The 13,699-nt window shown below is 40.1% G+C and overlaps 1 protein-coding gene across 14 annotated transcripts in view; it reads right to left on the bottom strand.

Annotated features, from left to right (window-relative positions):
* SLC25A21 (solute carrier family 25 member 21) overlaps positions 1 to 13,699 on the bottom strand; it is a 513,478-nt gene that overhangs the window by 35,308 nt on the left and 464,471 nt on the right. For 13 of the 14 annotated variants that reach the window (XM_084968940.1, XM_021099142.2, XM_084968943.1 and 10 more), the window contains 2 exons: positions 11,826 to 11,885; positions 8,022 to 8,129 (listed from right to left, as the gene is read on the bottom strand). In XM_084968940.1, coding sequence (XP_084825066.1) covers positions 8,022 to 8,129; positions 11,826 to 11,885 — 168 coding nt within the window. Of the gene's footprint in view, positions 1 to 6,294; positions 6,316 to 8,021; positions 8,130 to 11,825; positions 11,886 to 13,699 lie in introns of all 14 variants that reach the window. The other variant, XR_014810647.1, reaches the window with a different exon arrangement.

Genomic DNA, 13,699 nt, shown 5'->3' with positions numbered 1-13,699 from the left:
GGGTGACAAGAGGCTGACCCCGTGCCTGGCCCTGGCCCTGCTGGCAGAGCAGGAGGGAAGGTGATGGCACTGTGGACACAGGGGTGACTGCTCAGAGAAGTCTGGTAACATGGGAGGAACCTTTGCTTTTTTATGGTTCCAGAAACACTTCTGATTTCCTCTTAAGCTTCTTAATTACCCACATTTCTTTATCCCAATGAAAACAGTATGGTTGACCAGAAAGAGACCTCTATGTCAGTGCTTAATTCCTTAGAGCTAATAACTGAAATAGGCCTTATTTTCCCATCTATAATACAGAGAGAAAGCCATTCTCCTTAGAGGGAAAACTGGAGGATCTGGTATCAAGCTTGTGTGAGCACTGGAAAAGACAGAAGGAGGCATAGCAGTGACCAGAGCAATGGTGCTGCAGGGCAATGGTGGCAGAAATCATCAATTATTTTTTCTTTATATAGCTCTGTATTACTTAATTTCTGAAAAGAGTATTACTTTTGTAACTTACAAAGTTATATAAATTTAGATCCCTGGCCCAGGAACTTTCACATGCTGTGGGTGTGGCTCCCCCCAAATTATATAAATTTAAAACATCAGTGGTTCCCATTGTGGCTCACTGGTAACAAACCTGACTGGGATCCATGAGGATGCGGGTTCAATCCCTGGCCTCACTCAGTGGGTTAAGGATACAGCAATGCCATGAACTGTGGTGTAGGTCACAGATGTGGCTTGGATCCTGTGTTGCTGTGGTTGTGGTGTAGGCCAGCAGCTGCAGCTCCGATTCAACCCCTAGCCTGGGAACTTCCATAAGTTGCAGATGTGACCCTAAAAAGTTAAAAAAATTTTTTTTTAATCAAATAAAGGAAAAAACCATGTAAGGCATCTTGCACAGTATCTGGCATACAGTAGATGTTCTGTAAATGGTAGCTATTATCATTACTTCAAAGTCTTAGTTCTGAAAGCAAAAATCTAGGATCCTGGCACAGCTGAGTGGAAGACTGAAGTCTATTTTCTGTAAATGATAATAGAGAGGCAACTTGGCTGCTGCCTTAGCTATTGTTGAAAGATAACTACAGGAATGGATTCATATACATAACTCACTTTTCTGCCCACAAGAATCATAGACTGGAAAGGAGTAATTTGTGTGCTGAACAGCTTCCAGGCAGGATCTCATATAGTAATGCAGGAAAAATTTGAACTTGACTCAATACATCATCATGAATGCTGACATGCCCTTGAAGCTGGCTTCTCACACTATCTGAAAACAGAGCCACACACTCACTCTCTGTATAACTCAACTTCTCTCTTTCTTGAAAGAGAAGATCACAAAGTCAAGTCCTATTCTCTACAATATAAGTAGGTTCAAACATTTGTTAATTGCTTACAGAGAAAATAACCACTAAGCTTTGTGCTAGCATACATGATTTAACTGGTCTCTCTATTAGGCAATTAAGTTCCAGGATAAAGTGTGTAGATCTATATTTAGTGGTGTTATCCAAAAATCAGAATCAAACCCTGAACTGATTTTTTTTTAAAAATCCCTATCTTTAACAATTCTACCATCCATGACACATTTGCTGTTGGTTCACTGATCCTTAAAACTGTAATCATAGAGAACATGGGTGGAAGAGTATTTCTTTCTTGGGCTGAACATCTTTAAAGAACAAATAGAGGTGAAACAGGCTTTTGCAATTTCCTAAAGGTTTAGTTTCATGTTTAGGGGTGAGAATGATTATGTTCATATGTAACGTAGATAAAAATGACAGAGCAGAAGAAAAACCTGTGCCCCATCCACACATCAGAAGCAAATCCTATAGACCTCAAGGGAAGGAAAACACATCCCACTAGCCAAATAATAACTTTGAAGTAGATTTCAAAGTGGAGAGAAAAACTGGGAAACAATTCATACAAGATTTTGCTCCTGGGGAGAAATTCACATTTTCCAGGCTAGCAGAGAGTGTGCCAGCCAAACACCACTTGGCTTAGCAAATTTTGATAGGGGACTTCTAGTTCTTAAATGTGTACAGAAAAAAACGATGCACCTAGTTAGATGGGAGTGGGGTCTTATAAGGACAACAAGCTACAAAGCCACACGTTTGGCAAGACTGGGTATATAAACCAACTCCAAGAGAGAAATCCTCGGGCAAGTGTAGTCCTAAGCCAAAAAGACTACAAACCAGAACAACACTTTACTTGGGTTTAGTTTGAAGGACGGGGGGAAATTTGGGTCTATCCCGATTTTATCTGAACATGTTTTTACACCCACTGAACCAAACCAGAGCATGACAAAGCTGTGATTACTTTGCTCCCCACAGAAGGTCAAGCATATTTAAATTAGAGACCGGTTTTCTTTATTCGCTGTGAATTTTAAGATGCTGGCCAAGATTCTGGTATTGGAATTAGAGGAAGTGTGGCAGGGATTATAGCCTTTGACTGATATGGTGGTAATTTCAAAAGTGGAGTCAAGTCAAGCACACCTATTGAAATACATTATACAGAAGCTGGAAGGGTATGAGGGAGGTATCAGGAACCAAATTAACCACAATTTCCATAACATTTCCAGACTGGTTTAAGGCTAACTGGGTGGGAAGGCATATTTTATGGGTAACATACTTTTGACTGGCTAGAGAATCAGCAGCCCTAGACCACAGACGTGAGAACACAGGCAGCTGCTGCAGCCAGCAGGGTACCTGCCATTCCTGGGAAATCCTGTCAGGAATTTCACCAAGGGCTCCAAGAACACAGCACACTCAGCGTCTGCTCTCAGCCCTTGGACCCCAGCTAGAGGGGCCTGATTCTGGCCCTTTGCCAGCCATGCTCTCCCCACAGGGCCAAGCAGACATCTACTTGCTTCCCACAGCCACCTTCTAGACCATGCTGTGCTCACCCGGGACCATGGCTGTCCTTTGGCTCCACCTTTATCACTCTACCGTTGCCTGCAAGACTTTAAGTGTAATACTTAGAGTAGCACTGACCACTGTCACCCTAGGCTATCCTCTACCGCAGACGACTTCTTGGGAAATTTTCCAGTCTCAAGGGTCATGCTGACTCACCTCCTCAGGCTGATGAAATAGGAAAATTCACCATTACTGTGTAGGAATCTATGGTGGTTCACTTCTAAGGCAGGAAGGCAGAAAGGCTGGGCGGCACACCCTGGGCCTGAGAGACTCACACTATTGGCAGAACAGCAAGTGTTATCTCCCCGCAAAGTAAGCCTCTGGGGAAACTGCTCTGCTTTTTGCGAAGATGTGGTCAGGCCGTTTGACCATTCTGCATGCAGCCCATCCAGTTAGTGCTTCACCACAGCTGCTGGCTGCAACTGACTGGAAAGGCTGAAAATGAGCTTAGTTCACAACCTCCAGATGAAGTGACCAGGAAAGCTTGCTCAAGAATCCACTTTACATGACTATTCTGCAAGAAGAACATCTTGATTGTGGTAGAACTCCTCCCAAAGTGGCTTAATTTTTTTTTTTTTTTTAAGTTTCCTCTCGAACTGCTGCTGCTATATGCAAGTTATTTACAGCAAACAGTTATCCAACTACTACTGTTTATGAAAGCAGATCTGCACCTGAGTTTAAAGAACTTGTCAACAGGCACTGTAACTATGCTGCCCTTAAGCCCTTAAGCCGTGATAAGGGATTCAAGTTGAAGGGATTGTGTTGGCAGCTGGGAGTGACCCAAGGGGAACCATCGCTCAGTAAGCTGTTTTTGAGTCCACAACTGGAGTTAGCTGTGACTGATATTAATTGGGGCAATATCTCAAGATAAATGTCTTTAGTTACCCTGAAGAATTTATAAGATCAATTTGCATCTACAAATAGTTACCACTGATTGAGTGCCTATCATGTACCAGGTTCTGTGTTAAGACCTTTGCATATATTATCACATTTAAATTCTCATAAAAAGTAGGTTGTGATAATAACTACTAACACTTAATTAAACCATCACTACATGACAGACTGCACTGACAGCTTTATATGCACACCTCAACTAACCATTTGCTGTGGCTATTACCATTATTCTTCCCTAACAAAAGAGGAAAGGGGTTATGGTCAGAGCAGGAATCAGGAGGCTGTCACACAGTCAATAATTTAGATGACCGTGCAGGGCTTGTATTTCTGCCTACTTCACAGAAATGCTTTGCTGTAATGCAGATCACCATCATTTTACCACGGAGGGTAACTGCAGGTAACCTGTTCAAGGCCATACTGTTAGGAAATGGTAAAGCACTTGATGGGTGTATCTCTCCTCAAATACTGATCGGTTTTCTCTCCCCAAACCAACTGCCTTCCTGTTCTAGGCATCTTTGTTTATATATCTTCTTTGGTAATTTGCACATAAGGTTTAAACTTTTTAAGAAATTACAGAGCAGGAAAAGTGAGGATTCCTGCTCCTATAAATGAAGTACTAGAACCTGAACTATGCAAGGTTGAGTCCTACGATGGGCCAGCATGTCATTCCACTTTGATTAGCTGAAAAGATTCTCTCTGAAGAGGGCTTGCCTCTGGCAGAGGCATTAGGACATTTCTATGGGGTTACTTGCTTTTCTTTATACAGCTCTGTATCTTCTAAATTTTCTACAAAGAGCAAGTGTTACTTTTGAAAGCAAATGTTCACAGATAATATTGAATACGTTCTCCTGTGAAGCATGAAACTACACCAAGTCCTTCCTTTAAACTCATCTTCCTTTTCCCCATTCCAGTCTCCTTTCCAGAGGCAACCACAGTGAGAAGTTTGTCTGAATCCCTCCAGACCCACACTGTCCTATGAGGACCCACATGTGGTTACGGAATGCTCGAAAGTCCTAATTCAAACTAGAGTGTGCTTGTGAGCATAAAATACACACTAGATTTAAGTATTCAGTATGAAAAGTGTAAAATATATAATTTGTATATTGGTTACAAAATATATGGGTTAAATAAAATACATTAACTTCATCCATTTCTCTTTACCTTTTTCATATAGGTACTAGAGAAAATGTGGCACACATTATATTTGGACAGCACTGCTAGAGTCAAGATCATTTTTAGTACATTTGTACACTCATACGTATATATAGAAATACATAGTTTTTTGGTGTTTTCGAAGATAAATGTACATTACTTTTATATTTGAATTAACACTTTTTTCCTTAAAAAAGAAGCATAATCTTTACATGCACTGGAAATTAAATTAATTCCTTTCTTCCTCCCTTTCTCTTCCTCTTCCTTTTCTCTCCCAATCCCTGCCCCCTTCCCCTACTTCCTAACAATCTATGAAGCCTTAGAGTGAAGAAAGTAATAACTATTCTTAGCTATACAAATGCTGAAGTGAGCACACTTAATATCGGGATTAATTCAACATAGGTACAGATTAACAAAAGGCTATCCCTTGTGGGATAAAAGGACATGCTAGTCAATGGATGAGGCTTTGGAGTTTTCTAGACAAAAGTCATAGGAAACAGCTGCATTTGCTCAAAATGGCTGGTAGTTATTTTTTATTTATTTTTCAAATCTTTCAAAAAATTTAAGTTAGTCGATTTACAATGTTGTGTCGATTTCTGCTATACAGCAAAGTAACCCATATGTGTGTGTGTGTGTATGTATATATTCTTTTATACACATGCACACACATTCTTTCTCATAGTATCTTCTGTCATGTTCTATCACAAGAGACTGAATATAGTTTCCTGTGCTATACAGAAGGACCTCACTGCTTATCCATTCTAAATTTAATAGTTTACATCTGCTAAGCCCAAACTCCCAGTTCACCCCACTCCCTCCCACCTCCCCAGTAGTTATTTTTGAATGACTCCATTCAAAATTTGCTATTCTTATATCATTTCTTTCAGATTTTTTTTTGTAATTAGCATAGTCCCGTTACCTTCTGTTGGGCGACAATGCGCTCTTTTCCAATGTGATCAATATTGCCTATAAAGTGCCACCTCCTTTCAGCTACTGAATCCTGATAGTTGCTGGAAATAAATGCTGATATGTGTGACCTATGTGATCCCTCTTTTATAAGTTCTGACTAGCTGAGGTAATATGACAAATATTTTATGATGTCTCTAAGAGATTTTTATTTTGTCTAAGTGAATATCTGACAATGAATCCAGTTCAGTGGCTTCTGTAAGAGAAACGACCCCAAACAAGTTCCCCTATCCCCCCACTTAGAAAAATGGCTGCATATACATAAACAATTTACACAGACCACACTCGTATAAAGGAACCAGGAACACATGCACATGCAGCATTCTTGTGTTGGGCTGGAAGGGTGTTTACCATGTTCTAGCCTCAGCACATGCAAAAAATGAGCAGTTCTTACATGGCCTCAGTGTAGAACCTCCTTGAGGGCAGAGGAGAGAAAAAGAACGTTAGGCGTGAGCAGGGGTGCTGTGATAATTTTTCAATCCTGTGAGTGCTCCCTGGTGCTCTGTTTCATGGTGTTCCTCGGCTTACAGGCTGTCTTGATAAAGGAATGCAGTTTGAAGGCCTATGTATTCTTCTGCTTACTCCTTGCTTCCCCAAGAAAGCTTCCCAATGGGTAAAATGGGGCATTAGGTGGGGAATTCTACATCTTCTAGCTGGTAATTCTCATAGTCTAAAAAAATCAAATTTTTCTTGAGCAGATTCTATGGGAGCTGCCTCAAATGTTCTTTTTTTGGGGGGCGGGGAGGGGCGGGCTGCATCTATGGCATGTGGAAGTTCCTGGGCCAGGGATCTAATCTTCACCATAACAGCAACCTGAGTCACAGCAGTGACAATGTCTGATCCTTAACCAGTTGAGCCACCAAGGAACCCTAATTAAATGCTCCAAATTGACAGGACCTTTGAAAAGTCTTTTTTTTCCCTCATAGTCCTTACCATCTTTTACTATCATTCAAGGAAGCACAGAGAAAAGGCAAAACAGAAACAAAGACTAGGGAAATACAGGAATTTTTAACCTTTTTTTGCAGCGCTATATATCACTGCAATTAAGACAACCTTTTGAAACATTAAAAAAAAAAATTTCCCTTAATTAGGACTGACTTCATCTGGGTAGGCACCATCTGCTGCAGCAGCCCAACCCTGTCCTCAGCAGGTCTTGGCATCTACAGGTGAGTGGGCCCCCCTCTCCTTTCCCACACCCCAGCTCAAGAAGTGCCAGGGAGCTCTCAGGCGGTATCAGCAGGCAGGAAATGGGGTGGGAGGGAGGGGGGTATCCACCCATTAGCAGCTGCTCAAGTAGTAGGCAGGGGAACTTTTCTACAGAGAAATTCAGGTCAGCAGATACTCCAAACCAATTTAGACCACATGCTACCCAGTTGTGGAAGTAAATGCAAATGTTAAGAAAGGACCTGGACTGACAATCTCCTTATTTTCCCTCCAACCTTGTGCTTGGCACCCAAAAGAATAAACCTAGAACAGTTGGACTTGGTGGTTTAACTGAAATTATTAGGCAACTGGAAGGAAGTGAAGGCAGCACACACCAAGGGAAGCTGTCTTCATGGAACATCATGTTCCAATGATTAAATGTCAAGACCCATCATTGTCCAAGTGGTGACGTCTAGACAGGTTTAGTAACCTGCTCATTCAGATTTAACCAAAAGACAAGCTTGACAGATTACCAGAATCTTTGGGAGACTGCAGTGGGTGGAGTGGGAGTGCTGGGGAGTGGGGAGGAGTGAGGTAATTTTTAAAAACGACTTCATAATTTTTTTTAAAGCACAATAATATTATCACCTCAGTGGTTTTTGCTACAGTCTATTCTAATAACATGTGAAATAGAGGTTTTGCCTAAACTAGAAAAAACATTTCAAAATAAGTCATTATAGATTACATTAGGACTCTAAGCTAAAAATGTATAAACATGTGTTTGTCCATCAGACTTTAGTGCATTTCTGTTAACGCTTTCCTTGCAGAAAAATTTGGACTTTTTCTTATGCTACTTCCTTAACAATAACTTACTATGGCTTTAACAAGTGGCCAAGAGCTGGGTTCATAATTTTATACTATACACTGAAGAAGAATCTTTTACATTCCCTCAACAATAGGAAAACATTAAATGATTACCTCTTTAAATGTGTTCCGATTGGCTTGCAAGCCAACTTTTACTACCTCAAAGGGGTTGACCACAATGGCTTCTGTTAGTCCAGATCCCAATCCAGCAATGGCAAATGTCTAGAAAAATTAAGTCAGTCAATACTTTAAAACAAGTTATCATGTGTACTGGGTTAAGCAGCCTACTCATTATACTATGCAGCTGAATGTTATAATGAGACTGGAGGAACTCATATAAATGCACCATATACCATTACTCAACAGCTTTAGATCTTGATTAGATGCTGACAATTCATGAAGAAGAAGCCACAAACCACATCCTAACAATTCAAAATAAAATGTCAAAGCCCCATCAACAATGACCTTTTCCTTTAATGAAAAGAAAGGCTGTTTTACTTACTTAAGGTGGATAATAAAACATCTGCACATGTAATGACTTAAAGAGAGTTTGATTGTAAAAGGAGAGCTTCATTTTTAAATATCTACTTCAGTACATTTACTGAGCATATAAAAAAATTCAAGGAGCAGAACCACAAATAAAGTGTTAATAAAAAGCTAAATTTCAGGTAACCAAACAGTATAGCTAAAAATAGTTAATGTGTAGTCATATTCTTAGAGTCACTATTCTAGGACATTAACAAACAAAAAAATCATTTTTATTTTATTTGTTTTTTGCCACATCCAAGGCATATGGAAGTCCTGGGCCAGGGATCAAATCTAAGCTGCCCCTTTGACCTAGGTCACAGCTGCAGAAACACTGGATCCTTAACCCACTGTGCCACAGTGGGAACTCCAAAAAATGTTTTAAAATTTATCCTTTACCCTTCTTTTTAAACGAATAATTGCCTTGTTCTTCTAGACCTTGAAGCTGAGCAATAAAAGCGGAGGTCAGAAATAGCTAGGTTGGGAGTTCCTGTCGTGGCTCAGTGGTTAAGGAATCCAATTAGGAACTATGAGGTTGTAGGTTCAATCCCTGGCCTCACTCAGTGGGTTAAGGATCTGGCGTTGCTGTGAACTGTGGTGTAGGTCGCAGAAGTGGCTCAGATCCCACATTGCTGTGGCTCTGGTGTAGGCTGGTGGCTATAGCTCTCATTGGACCCCTATCCTGGGAACCTCCATATGCCTCGGGTGCAGCCCTAGAAAAGACAAAAAGACAAAAAGAAAAAAGAAATAGCTAGGTTGTTTTGAAGAGTTCAAATTAAGATCTAGAACATTTATCAGAAGGTAGCTGTATGTCAGGTTCTTATTTGCTATCTGTTAAGAACATCTACAATAGAAAAGAACTTTCTAGAATTTTCCTCTAAGTAGAATGCTTAAGGGTTTTTCAGAAATTTTGTATCAAAAATAACCACGAGTATTAACACACACACACACAGCAGGAAAAACAAACTGAAAAAGAGCCTCAAGTCTTCAAAACAGATGCTTGGAAAAATACGTCTTTAGTGCTGAAGCTCTAATTCCCAGAGAAGAGACAGTACTACATACAACTAAGAGAAGAAAAGAGCCAATGAAGAATAAAGAACAGAAGCTCTTATTAGGAGTCTCTCATTACCTCAGAGTAGGAGACTAAAAGAGAAGAGAGAGAAAGGCAATGTTCTACAACCGAGGCAAGATGTAACCAGAGCAGGATCCAGAGCCAGGAGGTCTGTGCTTAGGTTCTGGTTCTGTGGCTTTTTTGGCTGTGTGACCAGAGCTGCCATGTACAACAGTTTGGGCACAAAGGTACATGTGGGGGCTGAAATCAGCTTGCATCCTACTTGCCAGGCTGGAGTCCTGGAGAGGCATCAGCCACATGAAAAAGGGGCACCTTCTCATACACCACAGGAAAACACCATGTGTGTTAGCTGCAGCTCTGTGTTTAAATCACTGAATCTTTTATAAGCCACAGTCTTCTCGTTTGTAAAATGGAGATACTAATACCTAATCTTTGCAGTTATAAGGGTATTAGGAGGGTCAACATAACATGCAAAAGCCCTTTGTAAAGTGCTGTACAAAACCCATTGTTATTGTCGCCCATTTAAATGGAGAGGAAGAATGGGATTATATACACTCTAGGAGAGAAGGAATAACTAATGATGTTTTCCTTTCCTGCTCGTTCATCACAATTTTAAACAGGGTAACGGACCAAGTATTTCATTCATTTATCTCAGACTTCCATCATGGAAGCCAAAAAAAAAAAAAAAAAAAAAATGCTAGTCCCAAACTCTTCTGACTGAAAAAGCTAAAATCCAGATGTCCAGGTTTTATTACTATATGCAATCTTCCAAGTAATTCATTTTTTTGTTCTTCTATAAAATTCAGCTACATTTGCTGTCAGAACTAGTGTTCAGCAGTCCTTTGTCAAAAGAATTGATCAGCTATCAGCAGATCATGTTACTCAGATTGTTCCAGGGACTCAGCAGTAACCGTCCGGTTCCCAGTCTTCCAGGCTTTTCATGTGAGAGCACCAGGGGACATTTAAGGGCTGTTTAAGTGTCTAGCTGTATCAAAAAGAAACTGGAATAAATGAGTTCAAGAAAAGAGAAAAACTGTATACAGTTTGCACAAATTCAGTCAGAGGAACTGGAGTGGCCAAAGGCTTTTGCGTTTAACACTCAAGAAAGAATGGCAGTCTCTCACATGTATCAATGCTCGACACAGGAACAGCCAGCTGGCCCTCTGGAGACCATATTTTATTGTCCTTTGCTAGGAAGTTTTTAATCCTCTTTTTAATAAGATGTTTTCAAAGTAAAGGGAGATAGTCAGGGAAGGAATTAAAAAAAACTCAGCCCATTTTAGGACTCATGCTACCTTCTCCTTCCATGTGAGGCTACCTCACAGCCCCCTGGTTTAAGCAGGTGGCTGGACCAGCAGTTTCTTTGTCATAACACAAAGTGACACTATTAGGTTTCTCCCTAGAAAGGGAGAATGTATGACTTTTAAAATAGCAGATATTTCTTCTTAATGAGAAGGTAATTAAGTAAAGTAATTAAAGAGTTGAAGCTCAAAATGCTACCCACCCCCCGACTGAGTTCTGAGGTGTGTTCCAGCAGGCAAACGAGGGGATTTTCCTAGAGGCTGCAAGGCACATTGCCAATTGGGGCACCAATACAGATATAGTTTTGTTTCATTTTATTTTGCAGATTTTGAGGGAGAAATTAGTGCATTTGCTCTCTCTGGGGCTTTGCTGCACACATACTGGTAGAACCTATTTGGTTAAATTTAATTTATTTTGGGAAAATCAGCAAAATTACCAAAAAGGAAAGGAGTGGCATCTGCAAATGTTCAAATCATCAAAAGCTTTTCATGTAACAGTTGAGATATGTCACTGTAAGATCACTCTTCTCCCAGACGATAAAAGGCTCCTCCATCTTCATCTGATCACAAAATAATCTGAAATCCTATATGTACTTGATTCTTATATTCAAAAGTCCTATACTTTTGCCTGAGAAAAAGCTGGAAAAGTGACCTGTTAGGAAATAATTTTAGGTACACGGACTTTCACATAAATAGATATGTGCAGTATGTACGTAAACACACACATGTTTTGGCTTTAAAAGAGTCTTTGACAAATGTACTCTTTATTTTATATTCTTGACCATATCTCATATGGGCCTTTCTACACATATCATTATTATCATAAATTCATCACTGGGAGCAATAAAATAGCCAAATTGTGAGTTATTAGGAAGATGGCTTTCAACAAGCAGCTGAACATTGAATAACTCGAATTCATATTTTAGTAACTGGGCTTGGGGACTCAAAGGGGTTTTTGTTTCCAGATTTTAGTTTATGAAATAACACACACACTTAAGAATAATAAATACTCTCACTTACCAGTGCTGGTGACAGTGACACATATCCTAGCAAGTTCTTGTACTGCTCAAAGGTGAAAAACTGTGAAACAAAACCAAACCCAGAGATTTATAACAATTTCCTGCCACAAACCCTTTAATTGACTCAAATTTCTTTAGTTAATCACTATATTACCTTGCATTTTGAAAAATGATAAACCGTCAAACACAGTTTTTAATCTGATCTCGGTAACTTCTCTTGAATCTTACTTTAACATTTACATTTTCAAATGCTGCTATAATAACCTACAGAAGAGCTGATGGAATCCTTTATAGCAATAAATGACCCATATAGCTTCCATTTACCATGACCATTTTCAGTTTCCTCAGACATCAATAGACTTCTTTTTTATGGCAGTGATTCAAAATTATAGGCGCAGAGACCTGAAATCTTGGGTCTCCTATGTTTTCTCTATGAACTCCTTTCCCAAGGAATGCCCAGTTCTCTCACCCACTTGTAAACAACATCCACTTCTCAGCTTTAACTTGCATTGACATCATTGTGTATCTCTACTGCTCCAAGGGATTTCTCAAAGCTCAGTGATGATGAAGGTGCCATGATAAATTCAACAAGGACATCTAGTCCCCCCCCATGCCTGAAAGTAAGATGGTCCTCAACATGAATGAAGAAAGACAGCTGCTTATTCCTCCCTTTAAAATCTGAGGATGACGAAGATTTTCTTGGTTCCTTCAGTAGACGATGTTGCATATAATTTTCTCTGTAAATGGATCGCTATGGAGGCACATCTAATCAATCACTTTGTATAATATGCTCCAAATAAGTTTTCTTCCTCTCTTTCTATATTATACATTTTGGACAACAATCTGGTTGAATGTAATGTTCTGCTCCTGGGTACTCTGTTAGATAGCTGCTAATATCACTGATAAAACACACTCTCAGTTCCTTTTAAAAATTATTTTATTTTATTTTACTTTTTGTCTTTTTAGGGCCTCACCCATAGCATATGGAGGTTCCCAAGCTAGGGGTCCAATCGGAGCTGTAGCCACCAGCCTACACCCCAGCCATAGCAATGCTAGATCCAAGTCACGTCTGCGACCTGCACCACAGCTCATGGCAACGTCAGATCCTTAACCCACTGAGTGAGGCCAGGGATTGAACCCTTGTCCTCATGGACGCTAGGCAGGTTTGTTAACCTCTGAGCCACAATGGGCACTTTTTTTTTTTTTTTTTTAATTCTTAGCTCCTGCTAGGGCCTTTTTCTCAAGCCCTCAGAAATGGCCTGGGTATTTTATGGTCCTAAATGTCTCTTCTACTCTATTACTCTATAACTCAGCACAATGGGGCAAGAAAAAAACATAAGTTTGCAGGCCAGATAATATTCTGTTGTTAGAAAGAGGTAGTTCCATGACTACATATCTCTAATGAGTCTTTGGGCAGCTTAAGAGTCATTATAGCACCAGATGGGTTGATTCTTTTTTAAAGACTCAGGAGCTATTTTTGTGCTCTGGTCCTTTAGATCAACTATAGATGTAGACTTCTGTAGAACAGGAATTCATTCATTCACTCATTTAACAAATATTTATTGGATGCCTCTTATGTTCTTCTTCTTTTTTTTTTTTTTTTTTCTTTTTAAGTCTGTACCTGCAGCATATGGAAGTTCCCCAGGCTAGGGGTTGAATCGGAGCTGCAGCTGCAGGCCTATGCCACAGCCATAGCAAAGTGGGATCCAAGCCACATCTGTGACCTATGCCACAGCTTGTGGCAATGCCAGATCCTTAACCCAATGTACGAGGCCAGGGATGGGACCTGCATCTTCATGGATACTACATTGGGTTTTTAACCCACTGAGCCACAACAGGAACTCCATGCCTCCTACGTTCTATGCACTGGGGATG

Source organism: Sus scrofa, chromosome 7 (genome assembly GCF_054392235.1).
Source record: "Sus scrofa isolate SSC_HxYL_T2T_F1_AM1 chromosome 7, Sscrofa_HxYL_maternal_Yorkshire_Landrace_v2.0, whole genome shotgun sequence".
In the NCBI taxonomy this organism is placed as follows: Eukaryota; Metazoa; Chordata; class Mammalia; order Artiodactyla; family Suidae; genus Sus; species Sus scrofa.
This window is presented reverse-complemented; position numbering and strand designations above follow the sequence as displayed.